The sequence below is a fragment of the Ichthyophthirius multifiliis genome (assembly GCF_000220395.1).
Source record: "Ichthyophthirius multifiliis unplaced genomic scaffold scaff_1120509250966, whole genome shotgun sequence".
NCBI classification, from domain to species: Eukaryota; Ciliophora; class Oligohymenophorea; order Hymenostomatida; genus Ichthyophthirius; species Ichthyophthirius multifiliis.
In genome coordinates, this window is record NW_004086331.1 from 19,657 (window position 1) to 38,897 (window position 19,241).

The following is a 19,241-nucleotide window of genomic DNA, read 5'->3' on the forward strand; positions in this document are numbered from 1 at the left end:
AATATTTACTAAATTTTATCATTTATTCTGACTTTTATTATTAGTTATTAATTTTAATCATAATCTAAATTTATTTTATTGTTTATAACCTATTTTTATTTTAAATAAATTTAAAACACTTTAAAAAATAAAAATAAAACATCGTATTTTTCTTTTGAATATATATTTAATTCTAAATTATTTAAGGCTTCTTAATATATTTATCTTTCTTGTTCATTTTTTAATTTTCTTCATCAATTTTTTATTGAATATATGATGGGATTTTAGGTTATGGTAAATTTGAATTTAAACTTTTTTCCTATAAATTAAAATATATGCACTTTCGTTTCCAGAACCTCCAAATTATTTCTGAAGTCTTTAAACTGGTATAGATTATACGATTGAATCATTAAAATCATACCAATTTTCTGCTAGTTTTTTATTTAAAAGTTAATAGGAAAGTCATTATCATCAAATTCATATTCATCTTAAAGTTTATTTTTCTGATTTTTATTATTTTTAGAATTTTCTTAATTTTTTATTTTTGCTCATTTTTTATTTTTGCTTTTAATTTCTATTTTATTATTATTTCTATTAAATTTATTATTCTAACTATATTTATTATTTTTCTACTTTTTATTTTAATTCATTTTATTCTTATTATTATTGTTCCTATAATTTAGACTGTTCTACTTGTACTTCTTTCATTTATTTAATTCTCTTTTACTTTTGTTCATGATATTTTTCCATCTTTTTATTCCAATTTCCTTCACATAAATAATCTCTTATGTAAGTAAGATAATGTCCTATATATGAATATATTATAAAATAATATATATATTTATTAATTAAAATAAACCTCCATGTGCACTTCCTCTATGAATTAATACTGTAAATAATTCATACATATAATCTTCATCTTGAACATCAGTATCTTCTAAATAAGGAGTTGCATTTAATTCAAGCCCGAATTTAAATTCTGAATCAATTTTAACTCTTTAAAATTTTTCAAAATCGAATTCAAATCTATTTAAACTTAAACTTAATATTTCAGGGAGCTTTCTTATTTTTTATCCTTTTAAAGCATCGTGCTTTTTTTTTTTTTAATTATTTTTTTTTTTAAAAAAAATAAGGATTAAATACTTTTTGTTAACAATTTTCACAAAAATATTTATTGTCACCTTCTAATATTTCGGGAGTTATAAAAGCCATTAAACTTTCTTCAAGTGATTTTATATCTTTTACTTATAATATAATATCAAAAAATGGTTCTTCCCTTTCTTTTGCAATTTGGCAATTCATACAAGTTATATGATTTACAAGTGTTCCTTTATAAAACTTTGTTATTTATTCGCTCATTTATGTTCCATATAAAGCTCTTTCTAAAACATCAAATATTACTCTATTTGCTTCTTAAATATCTTATTGTTAAAAGCATTCTTTTGATTCCCATCCAAAACTTTTAGTAAGAGTTTCTGTGCTATAAATATTTATTTTCACATTTTTATATAAAAATCAATATAAATAACCTTATGCTCCTAGAATTTAATCCTTACAATTGACCAAATAATTCCTAAAAAGAGTATAATATTTTATATTTGCTTTCCTATTCTACAAATTTCATATTACTTTCTTTCTATTTATTTTTTTTAAATATAAAACTCAATTTTATATATATTTCTATTTTATTAACGTCTAATGGTAGCTAAAATATTATATCCCGTAATTCTGGTGACATAAAAAGAGCTTAAATTAGACTATTTAAATAACATGTTGCACCTTGATTTTTTAAACCTACAAAACCATATTCTTCTTTAGGTTATGGAGGTAAATCTAAGTATTAAGCGTAATTTTTTCCTCTCCTTTAATATTAATTTTAAACACAAGTTGCATTTCCATTTAAAATATCATCTGGTTCATCAAACATTCCTTCCAACATCTTTCTTTAAAGTATTTTTTGTTTAATTATATTTTTTTTTTTTGGATTTTTCGTAGTTTTATATATATTAATAATCTTTTATTTTTTAATAAATAAATAAAAATATATAAATATATTATTTTAATAATATATTTTGTATTATTCTTATAATATCATTTCTATAAGATTATGTTATTATATATTATATTGATCTTATATTGTATTGTTGGTATATAAATTTAAATATTTAATTTATATTCTTTAAAGTAAAATTTCTGTATAATTAAAATGATAGTTTTATTATTTTAATAATATTTGACAAATAATTTTATTTCAAACTTAAATAAATATTAATAAATGAATGATTTTTTTGTTTAAAAAAAATAATATATATTTATAAATTACATATATATGCGAAATTTATATATAAATTTTAAAAAGCTGTTTTTTTCATTAAATGTATTCGAAATTTTTTTGATTATTAAACCTATTTGTTTCTCAAAAAAATCGATTTTAAGAAAAATTTAAATAGCTAGCTTTTGTTATTATAGTAATTTAAGCAAAAATATATTTTATTTAATGTACATTATATTGTAATACTTACAAAATTTTAGTTTGCTTTGTTTAATTTATCTTTGAATCAAAAAATTTCGATAAACTTAAAATATTTTATTTATTAATTTTGATAAATTATAATAGAAATAATAAGAAAAATATTTTCGAATTTAATACAAGTAAGTCTAGAATAAAAATTCTTAGTCTTTGATATTTTTCGTTTATTTATTAATTAAAAACGTTATTTCAAAAAAAAAAATGTCAAATTAAAAAACTAAAATACCTATTAATATAACAATGTGATAATGGCATATAATTATTAATTTTAATAATATAATTTTATTCCATTTGAAATTTTTCTAATTTAATATTTTATTTTTAGTTTAATTAAAAAATATATTTATTAAAAGCTATAAAATACCATGATTATATAGTTATCGTTTATTCGAATTAAAAAAAGAATACCGTAAAGAAATATAGTAGAAATTATAAAAAAACTTAATATTTAAAAAAAATTATTAAATCTAATTCCGGAATTTAATATAAAATAAATTTTATTTTATATGCGATGGTCTTTATATTTATAAAAACACCTCAATATTTTTTTTTTTAAATGTAGTTATTAATTTAAGGTTTTATATCTATTTAAATAATATATTTTTTTAATCGCATTTTAATAAATTGTTGTAAATTTAATAAATTTTTATTCTATAAAAATAATATATATTAAAATAAATATTTTATAATTTCCTTTCTTATTATTAAATTTTGTTATTTTAATAATACCAATTTGGATTATATAAATAAACTAAAAAAAAAAAATAATAAAATAAAGTAAAGTAATCTTTATTATTAATTTCTTTTTTACTAATCAATTCATAATTTTTTAATTAAATTTAATAAATATTCACATTAGTGATCGTAATGTTTAATAAATATGAATAAAGATTAAATCAATCAAAATAAAAATTTTAAAAATGAAACTACATAATAGTTTTAAAAAAATATTAATTTTAAAGAATACATAAACTAAAACATAATAAAATAAATATATAATTAAAACATTTTATTAGATGGTATATATTATATTTAAACATATTTTTTTAATTAGTTTTAAAACTATTCTTTTAATGTTTAAATTTTTTTTTTATTTTAATATTAAAATATATATTCATGACATAAGAAAATAAACTTGGATAAATCAATAAATAGAATATCAATTACAAACAAAAATAGGAAAATAATTAAATGTATATAACATCTCATATTTTTTAATTTATTTATAAAGTTCTAAATAATAGCATTATTATGATTAAAATAATAGTTAAAATAATATAATTATTTGTATGAAGATAATAATTTGTAATTAGTATCGCCATGAGAAAAATAGAAACAAATTTAGAAAACTAGTCAAATCAATTACAACTTTTATTTTCTTATGAAATAGCAATAAAATATTTAAATTTAGTTTTGATGTTAAAATATTGAATAGTTTAAATTATCTAAAAATAAATAAAAGAATAAAAATATTATAAATAAATTATGTATTTATTATATAAAATTATTTTTCTTATTTTTATTTTAATTTATTAAAAAAACAAATGAATTTTAATTAAATATTTCATTGTTTTATATGATAAAAATATATGTTTTTACTAATTTTTTTTAAAAAAATAAGTTTTTTAAAAAATAATTTGAACATATATTATATTTATACAACTAAATTTAGTATTTATATTTTTTAATTTTTGCTAATTTATTAAAATAATTAATACATAAAAATAGAGGTTAAAAATAAAAAAATAAAATGTCTTAAAACGAAAATTATTAAGATTTAATAAAATTAAGATAAGAAAATACTAAAAAAAGCTAAGTAAATTAAATATACTTACAAATACACATTAAAAATTAAAAAAAAAAAAAAAAACAAACAGAAAGATAAGAAAAGAAAAGTTTTAGAATTTAAATTTAGGGTACTTGATTTATTAGAAATATTTATAAAGAAAACAAATAATCCAGAAATATTTTTACTTTGTATTCAATAATTTTTTGAAACAATACGTCAAGATAGAAAGAACATAGAAAAAAGTAATTTAGTTGATAAAATATGTTTGATAATAAGAAAATTTTTTGAGAGAAATCTGAAAATAATGCCTGAATATGCAGGAAATGTGGATGAATGTTTTGCTGAAACAATAAAGTTACTACAAAAAGAGCAATCCAAAAATATTATAAGTAATTTAACATTCGCTGCTAAAAATCTAATAAAAATTAGAACTTAATTAAGTATTTCTTCTTCTTATAATACTATAATATAATCATTATAAATAGTAATAAATATATTATTTTAATTTATTATATATATATATATATATATATGAAAATAAAGTCTATTTAAAAATCTGCTTTAAAAGGCTGTTATGCTTATAGTGAAGATTTTTATAAAGAAATAATTCGTGAAAACGCTGAAAAAATAGGATTCTATTTATTGCCTACATTACTTAAATATTCTAAAAGTCATTAAAACGGAGGAGCTAAAGATAGATATAGAAATATGATTTTAAATTTACTGAACTATGCTTTAAATAATAAATAAATTTAAGTACTTTTTAAAGATAAAATAGATGATTTATGGCCTTATTTAGAATAATTAGTTGATATATTAGAACATTGTGAAGAAATTAAGAAAAAATAAGTTTCTATCCTTAATAAATATGTAACCATTTTTAATCAGATTTTGAAAATATTGAATGAAAATGAAAAATTACAATAGACATTATTAAAATTTAAAAGTTTATTAAATAAATAAAAACATAATCTTTCTGATAATATGCAATAAAAATTAAATTTATGATTTTATGTTAAAATCGTTTTTATTTTTATATAATATATTAAATTTTAAGATTATTATAACTTTATTTATATATTTTTTCTTTTATTTATATTATATAATTATATTATTTATTATAAAAGATATAATTAAATAATATTTGTCTTATATTATTATTAAATAATGATTATTTTTTTTAATTACATAAAAATATAATATAATTCATTAAAATTAAAATATAGGAGGTTAAATTATAATTTTTAATACTTATTAAAAATTAATAATCCAAATAAGTAAATAAAAAAAGTTTTGTTTAAAATAAAAATTACTTTTAAAAAATAGAATATATTTTTTGATTGTAATTTTATATTAATATTTTTTACAAAACATTTTATTATTATTTTATTTATACAATTTTAATAAACATAAATATTAAAAAAAAAAAAAGATATTTTTGTTTAATTAATTAAGGGGTGTGGTTGGGACGGAGACAGCACTAAGTGCACGTCTCCACTGACAGAAATTGTGCTGTTTCGGTTCCCCGAACGGGGAACAATAAGGTATTACAGACATCTTTTGTGCAATGACCTGCTCCACCCTAAGTAGCCATCCTTCGTGATCGATAGCTCACTCCAGCCAGGTAAGTGAAATTTTTTTCCTTTTGCAAATTAATTTTACTATTTATATAATTTGTTAAAATAAAAATTTATGGGTTTTCAAAAATATTATAATTTTAATTAAAATAATAATATTTAAAAATAAATATATTTTTATCAATAAAATAGATATTTTTTTTAATAATTATTTTATATATATTATTTTTATTTTAACACTATATTTATTTTTATATAATTATATATTAAAAATCCAATTAAAACATAAGACTATAATTAATTTTTATTTTGCCTTTTAATAGATTGTGTTTTTAAATAAAAATTACATGAATAATAAAAAATAAAAAAAAGTAATATATATAAATATTTTTAATTTTGAAATATTTTAAAAAATAAGATAATTAAAAAATTGAGTTTTTGATTTAAATTATTACTTATCTTTATATTCATTATTTTATAATTTGTCAGTTTGATTTTAAATTTTTTAGATACATGTTATCTTAATAATAAGATAAATTATAATTTAAAAAATACTGTAGAATAATTAAATTATTACAAATTAAGATATAATTTAACACTTAATTATAATTAATAATCTTAAAAATTAGTAAAAAGTAAAAGGAAGTAATTAAAAAAAAAGTATTCACTAAAATAATATAATTAAAAAAATATATATATAATAAAATGGAAAATTAACCTAAAATATATTATTTATTATTTTAATTAGAAATAAATTAAAATATTATATATAAAATCTTTTTAATTAATATAATAAATATATTTTTAATATATATATATATAATTAAATTATGTTTATAATATATATAATTATATATATATTATTAAAATATTTTTTTTTTTAGAATATAATACAATAAATAATTTATTCTTTACATAATATTATATAATTCATCTATATATATATATAATATTATTTGTGTAAATTTCAAGATATATTTAATTTAATTAATAAAATTAATAAAATTTATTGTTAAATGCAAAATTTTTTATCGTAAATGTTCTTATTTTGGCTTATTATTTATTTTAAATCTAATTTTCATTAAATTATTTTTTTAATACAAGTACAACATAACTAGAAAATAAAATATATTATTTTAAATATTTATAAATCGTTTTATTTTATAAAAGAAATTCATTAAAATACAAATAAATAAAAAATATAAGATAAATTTACTATATATAATATTTAATTTAATTATTTATATATATATATTTTATATATATATATATATAAATATATACTCTAATTTTATATTAATAAAAATTATTATAAAAGTAAAATTAAGTAAAACAAGATAAAAATGTTTGAAACAATAATACATAAAGTACTAAGTTCAATTGCTGGAGAATATATATAAGGTTTAGATTCTGATAAACTAAAAATTGGTATATTCTCTGGAGATGTAGAAATTGATAATGTATCTTTAAATCCTTAAGTTATAGAAATGTTAGAACTTCCTTTAAACTTGAGATTTTCTAAGATTGGTAAGCTAATTTTAAAAGTACCTTTTAAAAACATAGGTTCTAAGCCAGTTGAAGTATATTTAGATGGGCTTTATTTGTTATTAAACCCTAAGAATTAAAGTGATTGGACATTCAAAGACTATAAAGGGTTGTAAACAAAAATAAGTCAAATAGAAACATTTATAGCTGAATGTGTAAAAAAACTTGCTGCAAAGCAAGTAGCAAAAGCTAAAGTTGAAGAAGCCAATGCTGGATATGTCTAAAAATTAACAATGAAAATAATTGATAACATTCAAATATGTGTAAAAAATATTCATGTAAGATACGAAGACACTATTACTAATAAATACTCTTGGGGGTTCAGTCTTGATAAGATAGATATATTTACTACTAATAAAAATGGAGAAAAAGTATTTGTTGATAGAACTTTATCGGAAAATAAAAATGAATCCATGAGAAAATTACTCATGATTTCCAATGCTGGAATTTATTGGAATGCTAAAGAAAGCTAAATGATTTCGTATTAAGATGATAAAATAAAAGTTGAAAAAATGGCAGGAATGATTTTGCGAGAAGGTCAAGAAAAAACTCAAGAACCGGTTGAGTTCTTAATTAAGCTAAGTTCTTAAATTAAACTGAATATGAATAATAAAGGAGATTTTAATAAACCTGAAATTGATGTGATTTTTTATTTATAATATTAATTAAAATTATCATATCTTATTTTTATATTTATATTTTTATTAATTTTATTTTTTTATATTTTTTATTTATTTATTTTTTGTTTATATTTTAATAGGTTTCTCTTAATGTTGAAAAGATAAACTTACAACTTTCTCAAAAACAACTTTAGTAAATTATTATGCTTACGGAATTTTTCTCTAAATATTCAACCTAACGTTAGAAAGAAAGGAAAAATGAATAGTAAATCAGTAAAGAAGAAATAGCAAAATAGGAGGAAATATTTGCGAAGTATTTAATGAAAAGATTAACTAACGAAAAAGATAAGTCGCTTACTTGCTTATCCATAAGTGAAAAATCTGAATACGAAAATTCAATAATTGTTTTAGATATTGAAAATCTCTTTAATTAAGCAAAAAAAGTTGTACTTGAAGCATAAAAAGAAATGAAAAAAAAAGAAATGGAAAAGAGAAAATCGGAAGAAAAAAAAGGCTTTTTCGGAAGGTGGTTTGGAACTGGATCTTCATAAGAAGAAGCTGAAAATATGCTATCAGAATAAGATAAGTAAAAAATTAAAAAAAAATTTAAAGAAAATAATAAAAAAAATAGAACTGAAATTCAATAATTTGTAAATGATAATTTCGGAACTGATGTAATTGATGCTCCTGATATTATTAGACCTAAAGAATATGTATATTTAATAATAAATTTCAATTTATAAGGTGCAGGTATTATTTTGAGCAATAAAATTGGAGATGAAATATAAAGTTTAGAATTTTCATTAAATTCAATAGGCGGATCACTAAAATTAAGAGAGAATAATATGGAATTGGATGTAAATTTAGATAACATAGAATTAAATATGATTGATTATCATATAAATTTAAATCAAGAGAAAAAAATAAGCATTTTAAGTCCAAAAATAAAAAATTCTAATAAGCCTTTAATAGAATTTAAGTTAGAATAAAAACCAATTTCTAGGCCTCATATTGATTAAGAAATAACTGTTTATATGAGGTCAGTTCGTTTTGACTATAATAGTAGGTTTGTATTTAGAATACAGTAGTTTTTCGATGTTAAAGTTTCAGATTAGGATCTAAAGGAAGCTCTAAATAATAAGATAAATGAATAAATTATTGAAAAATAAAAATCTTTAGAAGAAAGTATGAAAGGAACTTCAACTCTAGCACTTAATGTGAAGTTGGAATCTCCAATTTTAGTTATTCCTTTCAAAACCGATGGATCATTAATGAATGAATGTTGGATAGTTAATTTGGGTGATTTGGAAGTTAGAACTAATCCTGAAGTTTTAAGAGAAAATATGACTGATGTTGAGAAGATTTATGATAAATATGATATTAGTTTGACATAAATAAAACTATCTTATTTCCCCTAAATCTAATTTTATAATTAATGTGTTGAATAGTTTGAAAAAGATGGAAATATGCCCCCTACACCTTAAGGTTTGCTTGCTAGATAAAATACTATTGAAGATTTTAAAATTACTTTGTAAGTAACTATAGTTAAATATCCAGCTTAAAAAAAAGTGAAAGATGTATTTTTTATTATTATGAATTGTTTATTTATTTTTATTAAATAAAGCCGAACATTCTTGTAAAGGGAGGAATTGATTAAATAATGCTGAAATTAAATCCTTAAATATATAAAAGGATTTTGAATATTGGTTAATGCTTTGTAGTAGATGATTAAGATAAAAATAAAAATGAACAAAAAATAGAAAAAGTAGTTGCTACAAAATAATAACTTTTAAAAAATTCTATAAAAACTGGTATAGTTTTTAAAAGAAGTTCAAAGTTAAAGAATTGGGAAAAATTTACTGCAGTATTATCTGGAGGATATATTTATTTCTTTGATAATCCAAAAGCAACTGTTCCTGAAGACTATGCTTGGGTAAAAGATTCAACAATAACAAGACAAGATGAGAATTTTGTAGGATTCAAAAATGCTTTTCATATATCAAATAGATATACTGATTTATATATGGCTTGCGATAAAGATAAAAATACCTAATAATGGATAGAAGCTCTTGAATAAGTAAGGACTATAAAATAAATGAATATTGAAGATGAATTTAGTGATTTAGAAGATGCAGAAAGCTAAGCTTTGAAAAGTAAAGAAAAAGAAAATAATAAAGGAACAGAGGAAGAAAAAGTTGATTATAATAAAATTTAAGTTGAAGCTCATTTTGAATTAGGAAAAGTTTCTTTATAAATGTATGATGAAAAAAAATTTCAAGATCAACCTTTTTTGGTCTTCTAAACTAATAAATTATCTATTTAATACATTTAGCAGATGTAATTTATGAGTGTTTAATTGGGATTAGGAGGTATGTTTTTACATGATTACATTTATGAGTATAAAGATGGCAGAATCAAAGATTTTATTACTAGTAAGTAAGAAGGAGATGATGATATGCAACTAATTACGATTAAATTAATCAATTTAGAAAAAAATCATCCTGATTACAAAAATATTGGAATTAATTTAGATGTTTCATTTCATAAATTGATTATTAATTTTAAACCTGATACTTTAGCAAAAGTTATGCTTTTTATTTAAACTTAGGATAAAGGTTTTTTTAAAAAATAAAATATAAATTAATATAAATATAAATTTAAATATAATAAAAAGACCAAGATTAATAAATAAATCAATAAATGATTAATTAATTAGAAAATGCCTAAAGTATGAATGGTGGAGAAGGAGATTCTATCAAATAATCATAAACTTTGGCATCAACTAAAGATACAAGTGTAGTTGAAACATAAGCTTTGTAAGAAAATCAATCTATTTTATTATAGGCAAAAGTATGTATTTCTGAAATTAAAGTTGTTTTAATTAATAGAAGAACTAAACTTAGTATGGCCGATATTTCTTTGAAATAAACTTAATTGGTTTTTAATAAAAAATCTGATGAAATATTGCTAGATGGAACATTAGGTAACCTACAAGTAAATGATTTAACAAATTATCCATAAACTATTTACTTGGAAGATGATTGGAATAAAAGTAAACCTTAAGAGTTGGTAGGATTATTAAAAAAATAAGGAAGCGAGAGTTTATTAAAAGTTTAATTTAGATAACTTTCTGAAGGTTCAAACAAAATATAAGAAGATAATAATGCTACTTTTATAAAAGTTGATATAAGTTCTATTCATATATCTTATTCATAAAGACCTATTTTAAGGCTTTTAGATTATTCTCTTGTTTAATTATTAGGGCCTTTAAGTACTCCGGAATTGTATACAGATGAAGAACTTAATATGTAATAAAAACAAGAAATGAGAGAAAAAGAAAATTAAGCCAAAGATCCTACTATATTATTAAAAAAATAAGGAAGAAATTAAATAATAAAATAGGTTTTAAATCCTAAAGGAATGGATTTACATGTTACTATATAAAATCCTCTCATTAGTCTAAAACCGAATCCTTAATCTGAAGAATACTTAGAAATAGATTTGGGATTAATAAGAATAATAAATATAAGAGAAAAAAGTTCTAATAGATTGTTAGATTGCAAATTAAAATAGGAAGTAAAATAAACTTATAGTGAGAATTATAAAATCTGTATTGAATAAATGTAAATTAGAATAATTAGAAGCAATAAAGTTGATGAAATGACAAAATAATTCAATTATAATGTAAATATTAATATGGCTCTTTTCTCTAATGAGTTAAAATACTTATATGGAGATGATATTGCTATTGATAATACTATGTTTATGCATAACTATGTATCTCCAATTATATTTAGAATGTCTAATTCTGATTATAATTTGGTTATGAAATGTCTATTCCATAATATTACTTATGATGATAATTGTGATAAGTTTATGATACATGATTGGGAAAGAAACTAGGAAGCTTAAGTAATTATTTAGAAGAAACAAAAAGAAGAGGAGAAGAGACTTTAGTAATTAAATGTAAAAAATTAAGATTATTATAAAGAAAAGGGAGGCATTTTCTTTTAATTGGATGTTGAGAGTTTTTCGATTTTCGCTTTAGATTAAAAAAATATTCCTTTTGCAAGAATATCATTAAATAAAATGAGGGTTTATTAAATTATTGGAGAAAAAATGCTAACGTCGTTATATGCAAAAACTCTAAATGGTTCATTCTTTTATTTCGATCTTTTTAAAGACTAATATGTTGAGTAAGGATTACTTGGAGATTTGAATGTGTAGAGAAATTATGATAAAGAATAAATTAATGATTTAAGCTTTTTAGTCTTATAAAGTCTTAATTAACCTAGTGATTAGGTAATGCTTTAATAATCAGATAAATTTGCTTTTGAAGAATATGATAGTGTGGAAAATGCTTTGAAAAATGATAAATTTTAAATTGTTTATGAATTGGAAATGCTTGCTAATGGAGATAAAGTAATGTATGTCCTTGTTGCAGATTTCAAACTAATTCTTAAAACAGGCCCTTTACTTAAACTAGCAAGCTTTGCTATTATGGATGCTAGTGTTTAACCTCCTCCGCCCGTTTATATAGTAGAAGATACTTAAGAATAATTAGAAATGAGACAAATAAGAAATAAAGAAATTGAATAATTTTAAAAATCGATAGGAGGAAAAATGCTAATAGATGTAAAGGTTAAAAATGTTATTATTAGTACACCATGTGCTGATGGGGCTAATTTATTAGCAATAAGAGGAGAGTTCGATATAAAAGTTGAGTTTTCTCAAGCTTAGTCATTGTAATATATAAAATAAGAAATACAAACAAATAAAAGTACTTTAGAAAATGCTTATTTACTTAATTAAACGGGTATGATAAAGGCTATACTTTCTGATTTGGAAATATTTATCTGTAATGAGAATGAATTAAAAAATAAAAATTTTAAAATGGTAAACAAAAGAAATATTTTGCTTCCTTTAGATTTGGTATTTTAAAAAAATGACTATTTATCGTTGACTAGTTTGTAATCTTAACTTTTCTTTAATAAAACTAAAATGAACACTAGTTTGTAAAAAACTTCGTTTAGAGTATCCTTTAGAGATATTACTCTTATTCAAAATACTATTAATATTTTACTTGCTGATATGCAAGAAAAGCATCCCACATAATAAAATTAAAAATAGGAATAAATTAAAGAAGAAGAATAATAATAAACTGAAGGATAAAATGAAATATAATAATAAGAAAAAGTAAATAAATAGTAATAAAACGTTGACACTGATCAACTTTTAACTGATGAAGAAAGAATAAAAAGGGAAATTTAAGAATAAGAAAATAAAATAGATAAGTTAGCTAAAAATGAATCATAAATCAATGAAATGATTATTGAAGCAAATTTTGAAGGATTCTAAATTGTTATTATTAATGATATTAATAACGCATTTGTACCAGTTCTTGATTTTAATATTTTTGAAATGGCTGTTCTTTTTACTTAAAATAATGTCTAAATAAAGGTATTTAATTTTTAATTTAAAAATTTATTAAATTTTATTTAATAATAAAAACAAAGGTGTCTACTATTATATAATTTAGTGCTGAATATTATAATCCAAAAGTGAGCTTATGGGAACCTATAATTGAGAAAGTTGGATTTAATATAGATTATTTATAGAGTGAATTTAATAATCCTCGATAATTAATAACTGTTGAATTAAATTAAAATTACGAAATATTTAACTTAACTTTTTCGACATAATTTTTGAGTGTATTAACTAAGACCACAAAAACTGTAAGGACAAACATTATCCCAAAAAATTAATAATTTGAAACTGCACTTACAGATGTATAATAAGGAAACGTAATTGATATGATTAGAAAATAAAGCTAATAAGATGAAGAGCTTTTTTAACATATATCACCCTATACTATTAGAAATGAAACAGGGTATACTATTGATATTGAAACTGATTTATCTAGTTAAAATATGAATATCAAAAAGCCAAATTATAAAGAATAAAAAATATACAAAATGAGCTTAGAAAACTCTAATGAAAATAACTTTTAGGTCGAACTAGATGAATCATAAATGGTTATTTTTTTATTTATATATGCCATCGTTAAATATTAATAATTTTTTTTATTATTATAATTAAAAATTAGTTATAAGTACTTAGTGATTCAAGAGAAACTCATGTATTTAAAAAAAATAGTGAATAAGTAAAAATAAGAGTAAATGCTCCGAATAAAAATATAGATTTTATAGAGTAAATAGACCTTGATAAAGTAAGAAATAGGTTAAGACCTTGCAAATAAAATAATTAAAAATAATTTGATATTATAACTGAAGTTAAATTGGATAATATTTCTTTGAAAAAAGTGCTTATTATTTCTTCTCCTTATGTGCTAAGATGTGATTGTGAATAATAAATAAAAATTAATATTTTTAATTAATAAAAGGAACTTATAAAGACTGTAGATTTAAGCAAAGGTGAAAAATATCCAGTACCTGTAGATTTATGTTCTGGTTCATTTAGTTTATCTTTTGCTTCATAAATAAACTAATAGAATAATAATTTATAAAATAAATTAGTATTTGATAAACTTGCATAAAATTTTATTAATAAAGCTGAAGAAGTAGTGTTTTAAGAAGAACATTTCTTTTTGATGTTAAAAGTAAATAAAGATTTAGAAAACAACAAAAAAACTATTTTTTCTATAGAACCACCATATAGAATTAAAAATTGCCTTCCAAAAACATTATTAATATAATTTATAAATTAAAGGTAAAAATGAAAAAATTATATATAAAATAAATATATAAATAATAAATCTTTATATTTTCTCTTGTAAACTTTATTATTTTTTAAAATAATAGAAAAATAACTGCTACAACTTAACAAATAGCTTGCGGCAAAAACTTTGAAGTTTATAATATTTCATAAAGAAGATAAGCCTATCTTAAAATAAATATTCCAGGTCTCTTTTGGAGTAATGAAGCAAAGGTTTCAGGAGATAAAATACTTGATAAAATACTAATTAAAGATATTAATGGAAATTCTAGTGAAATTTCTATTCACAAAAAATAAGCTAAGGACGAATAATAAGTTGAAGGTTGTAAATAATTTTATATTTATTGTAAAGGATATATGATAAATGAATCGCCTTATTAGTTGAATGTTTATACTTCCAAATCAGAGAAAACTGACTTAAATAAAGCTAGAATGGTTGGAGGATAATCTAAAATATATCCAGAAGAAAATTTGAACAGAAACATAGTGTTATTGGGAGAAGAAACAGGAAATTATTTATAATTAGCAGATACAGAATTCAGTAAAATATCAAAAAGTGCTAATATAGTAGGTGTAGGGTAAACTTAAATTGATTTATATACAAAAAATATTGATAGTGAACCTATTTACTAGACTATGGGTATAGATGTATCTTTGAAAAATCTAGATTATGATGAAAAAATTTTCTCTAAAGTAATAACAATATCTCCAAGATTTATTTTTGTAAATAAAACTGGAAATTTATTAGAAATAAGATAAAAAGGAGTTGAAAATAAAATAATAGGGATTGAAAAAAATTCAAGAATTCCTCTTTATTGGCATAATGATGAAAAGAGTAAATTTTTAAATGTAAGACTTATTGATGAAAATAAAGACTGGAATTGGAGTGGAAACCTAAATGTTTAAGAATTGGGAACTGTGAACTTTTTATGTAGAAATGCTTAGGATAAAATGGAACTTTTGTTTTTAAGAATCGATGTTAGAGATGATAAATCTAATATTTTTATTGTTATTGAAAAAGTTTAAGATAATGAAAGACCTTATTTAATTTAAAATCTTTCACAAAAAGTTAAAATAGAACTTACTGATTATGGGGTCATTTTAAATAATGCAAGTTCAGATAAGCTAAATGATAATTAGTTTTATAATTTATCTTGGAACGAACCATTTGATAAAGAAAGGAAAATTCTTACCCTTATTTCTCCGTTTGATGGTAAATTTGAAAACTATTAACTCAATTTAACTCCTGATCATATCTATTATTAAGATAAAATCATGATTGCACCTATTGATGAAAAAGATAAAAAAAAAATCAAAGTAATATCTTTTGTTTTTAAAAAAAATATATATATATTAATATATTTAAAAATAAAAAGATAAATGCTCTTTATTTAAAATGGTCAGTTGATATTGATGGATTTACAAAAATAATAAAATTTGAAGATAGTTCTTTAGACGAAGCAGTTACTTAAAAAGAAAAAAAATAATTGAGAGCTAAAATCCTAAAATAATAAGAATAGAAAAGAAAAGAATTAGAAAAAAGAGAAAAAAAGGAAAAAAAAAATAAAAATAAAAATAAAAAGCAAGAAGAAAATAAACAAGCAATAGATTTAGAATAAAATACTCAACAAACAATCCAAACTGATTTAAATGAAAATGTAAGTTCAGAAACATTAGATACAGAAGTTATAAGACTTCAATAAATTAGTGTATCTTTGAAAAGCTTTGGTGTTTCAGTAGTTTAAAATCATCGCTTTTCCGAAAAACCAAAAGAAGTTTTATATATAACTTTATAAGGTACTGAAGTAATTATGATAACAAGGGAAGATGTGAAAATAACTTAGGCAAGAATATAATTAATTAATATAGATTCTAATAGTTAATATGCACTTAATAATCCTGTAATATTTACTCCTATGAAATTCGGTAGTTATCTAAAAAAAGATTCAAATAAAAATTTCATAAATGTGTTAATTGAATAAAATCTTCTTGCTAAAAATATCGTTTTATATAATAATTTGACAGTTGATATTGATCCTTTTGCTGTTAGGATTGATGAATAATTTATTAATGTAATTTTGGATTTCTTAAACGCTGTAGGGGAGGCTTAATATGATTATGAAGAATAATAAATTAATAGTTTAGAAGAATATTCTAGCGAAGAAAAATAAATTGAATAATATAAATAATAGAAATTTAAATGGTAAGTATGTGAAATTCCTCCAACTTCAACTCCAACTTTTATAAATTAATTAATTCTCTCAAATATAGAAATAAGCCTAACTTTTAGCGCTAAACTAAAAACAAATGATGAAATGTCAGGATTATCTATACTTAAGTCCATTTTTACGGCTTTAGGAGTTGCTTTTGCTAATATTGATGAAGCTCCTTTAAGTTTGAGTGGAATAAAATTAATAAACTGTTTCGAAACTATACCAGGAATATCAAACAAACTCATGGCTCATTATAAAAATCAAGCAATAACTTAAATATTTAAAGTTTTTGGATCTTTGAATGTTATTGGCAATCCAGTTGGATTATTTAAAAATATCTCAACAGGAGTTATTGACTTAGTAGAAAAGCCGGCTGAAGGATTTGCTAAAGGACCTTTAGAAGGAGGTTTAGGAATAGCTTAAGGAGCTGGATCTTTGTTAAAAAATACAATGGCTGGAGCTTTTAATTCAGTAAATAAGATTACTGGTTCCATATCTAACGGTATATCAGCTTTATGTATGGATGAGGAATATTTATAAGAAAGGGAAAAATTAAGATCGAAAAAACCTAAACATATCGGAGAAGGAGCAATTCAGGGAGCAACATCAATAGTATCAGGCATTGCTTAAGGTATTGCAGGTGTATTTTTATAACCATTCCAAGGCGCGAAAAAAGAAGGAGTATTAGGATTCTTTAAAGGGGCTGCGAAAGGAATCGCAGGTCTCGTAGTTAAGCCTATTACTGGAGTTTTAGATGCCGCTTCGGCAGCTACTGAAGGAATAAAAAATACTATTACTTATGGTGACGATAAACCTAATGAATCTAGATTAAGGGCTCCTAGAATATTCTATGGCAAAGAATAATTCTATAAAGAATATATTGATTTAGATGCAGGAATTAAAGTTGCGATGCAATTAGTTTCTAAAGGCAAATTTGGTAATGCAGATTTCTTATAGTCGTTTTTGATTATTCCTGATAAGAATAAACCTGATATTAAATTTATTCTTGTTATTACTTATGATGTTATTATGTTATTTGAATATGCAAAGAAAAAGAAATAATGGTATATTGAAACTGAAATTTTATAGAATCATGCCTTAAAGGATAAGGGAATTCATTTTACAACTACTAAAAATATTAAAAAGATTAATGTAATATATTAAATTTTTTTTTTTATATATATATTTTTTAGAAAAAGCAAATTTATATTGAAATTAATGAAGAATAATAGAAAAATTATATAAATGAATAACTATCTTATTTAAAAGCTTAATTAGATGAAGAAAAGAAAATCAAAGAACAGGAAAAATGAAAAATGTATTTAGATATTATTTTTTATAATTATAAAAATACACTTTAATAAAATTATTATTTTAAAAAAATTTTATTTATATTTTTTTTTTATTTTTATTAGTATTTTTTTATATTTTTTTTTTAATTTTTTTTTTTTCATTAAAATATATTTTTTACTTACAAAAAAAAGAATATTTAAAATTTTTAAGAAAGTTAGTAAATTATAACAGCTAATATCCTTATTTTTTAAAAAAAAATAGGAAATAAAATATAATTTTTTTTCCTTTTAATTTTATTAAAGATATAATTAAAAAAATATGAACATTAAAAATAATAATAATTATTATATTTTAAGATAAAAAGTAATTCATTTATTTTATTTTTATTTTAGAATATTACACTTGCTCACATTATTTATAATTCTAAATTTAATTTTATTGGAAATAATAATAAATTAATTTAAATTAAAAAATTAATAAGTTTATATATTTTGAAGCAAAATAAAATATTCTTTAAATTTAAAATTTTCAATTTCCGAAAAATGATATCTAAATATTTAAATAATTATAATTAGTATCTCATAAATTTATTATTTTAAAATAATATAACTATATTTGTAAGTTAAAAAATAATAATTTCAATTTAAATAAATTAAGTATATTCATTTCATAATATAAACTTTTATATAAAGTATTTTCTTTCCATAGAATATATTTCAAAAGCTATATATTACGTGTTTCTATAAAAATGTTTTTTTTTTATACATAATAAAATAAAAATTTAATAGTTTTTTTTTAATTTTTATAAGATTTGTTTTATTATATTTTATAAAATTTATACAAAAGAAAAAAATATTTTTTTCAAATAATATTTTAATATATGAAATAAAACTTTGGATCTCAATTAAGAGAGTAGTTGTATTAATTATATATTTTAAAGAGATAAAATAATAATATTTT

At 19.9% G+C, this 19,241-nt stretch overlaps 3 protein-coding genes across 3 annotated transcripts, besides 25 other annotated features; 2 read left to right on the top strand and 1 right to left on the bottom strand. All coding sequences in view use genetic code 6, as the record gives it.

The window, feature by feature from the left end:
- Nucleotides 1-462: 462 nt before the first annotated feature.
- IMG5_120910 (ubiquitin specific peptidase 40, putative) lies at nt 463-1,918 on the bottom strand (the record flags this gene model as incomplete). Its single annotated transcript, XM_004032465.1, has 5 exons — nt 463-785; nt 839-1,070; nt 1,123-1,459; nt 1,536-1,552; nt 1,673-1,918. 5 exons carry the CDS (start codon nt 1,916-1,918, stop codon nt 463-465), a joined length of 1,155 nt encoding a protein of 384 aa, XP_004032513.1.
- Nucleotides 511-545: a microsatellite.
- Nucleotides 562-606: a microsatellite.
- A 113-nt stretch (nt 1,919-2,031) lies between the features above and the next one.
- Nucleotides 2,032-2,076: a microsatellite.
- Nucleotides 2,077-4,612: 2,536 nt separating this feature from the next.
- Nucleotides 4,613-5,010, top strand: IMG5_120920 (hypothetical protein; the record flags this gene model as incomplete). The annotated part of the gene is made up of 2 exons (XM_004032466.1): nt 4,613-4,782; nt 4,842-5,010. The coding sequence occupies 2 exons, from the start codon at nt 4,613-4,615 to the stop codon at nt 5,008-5,010; spliced, it is 339 nt and encodes a 112-aa protein (XP_004032514.1).
- A 1,057-nt stretch (nt 5,011-6,067) lies between these two features.
- Nucleotides 6,068-6,107: a microsatellite.
- Nucleotides 6,089-6,143: a microsatellite.
- A 487-nt stretch (nt 6,144-6,630) lies between these two features.
- Nucleotides 6,631-6,747: a microsatellite.
- Nucleotides 6,661-6,747: a microsatellite.
- Nucleotides 6,748-7,084: 337 nt separating this feature from the next.
- Nucleotides 7,085-7,151: a microsatellite.
- Nucleotides 7,092-7,158: a microsatellite.
- Nucleotides 7,113-7,149: a microsatellite.
- Nucleotides 7,118-7,158: a microsatellite.
- Nucleotides 7,159-7,218: 60 nt separating this feature from the next.
- IMG5_120930 (PH domain protein) lies at nt 7,219-18,306 on the top strand (the record flags this gene model as incomplete). Its single annotated transcript, XM_004032467.1, has 10 exons — nt 7,219-8,061; nt 8,181-8,626; nt 8,672-9,617; nt 9,665-10,655; nt 10,715-13,500; nt 13,557-14,075; nt 14,147-14,769; nt 14,862-16,092; nt 16,152-18,140; nt 18,182-18,306. The coding sequence occupies 10 exons, from the start codon at nt 7,219-7,221 to the stop codon at nt 18,299-18,301; spliced, it is 10,494 nt and encodes a 3,497-aa protein (XP_004032515.1). The 3' UTR covers nt 18,302-18,306.
- Nucleotides 8,103-8,163: a microsatellite.
- Nucleotides 8,108-8,160: a microsatellite.
- Nucleotides 8,111-8,170: a microsatellite.
- Nucleotides 8,113-8,175: a microsatellite.
- Nucleotides 8,129-8,164: a microsatellite.
- Nucleotides 8,500-8,530: a microsatellite.
- Nucleotides 10,667-10,707: a microsatellite.
- Nucleotides 10,668-10,698: a microsatellite.
- Nucleotides 15,524-15,569: a microsatellite.
- A 38-nt stretch (nt 18,307-18,344) lies between the features above and the next one.
- Nucleotides 18,345-18,379: a microsatellite.
- Nucleotides 18,358-18,431: a microsatellite.
- Nucleotides 18,371-18,422: a microsatellite.
- Nucleotides 18,371-18,435: a microsatellite.
- Nucleotides 18,406-18,437: a microsatellite.
- The last annotated feature ends 804 nt before the right edge of the window (nt 18,438-19,241 follow it).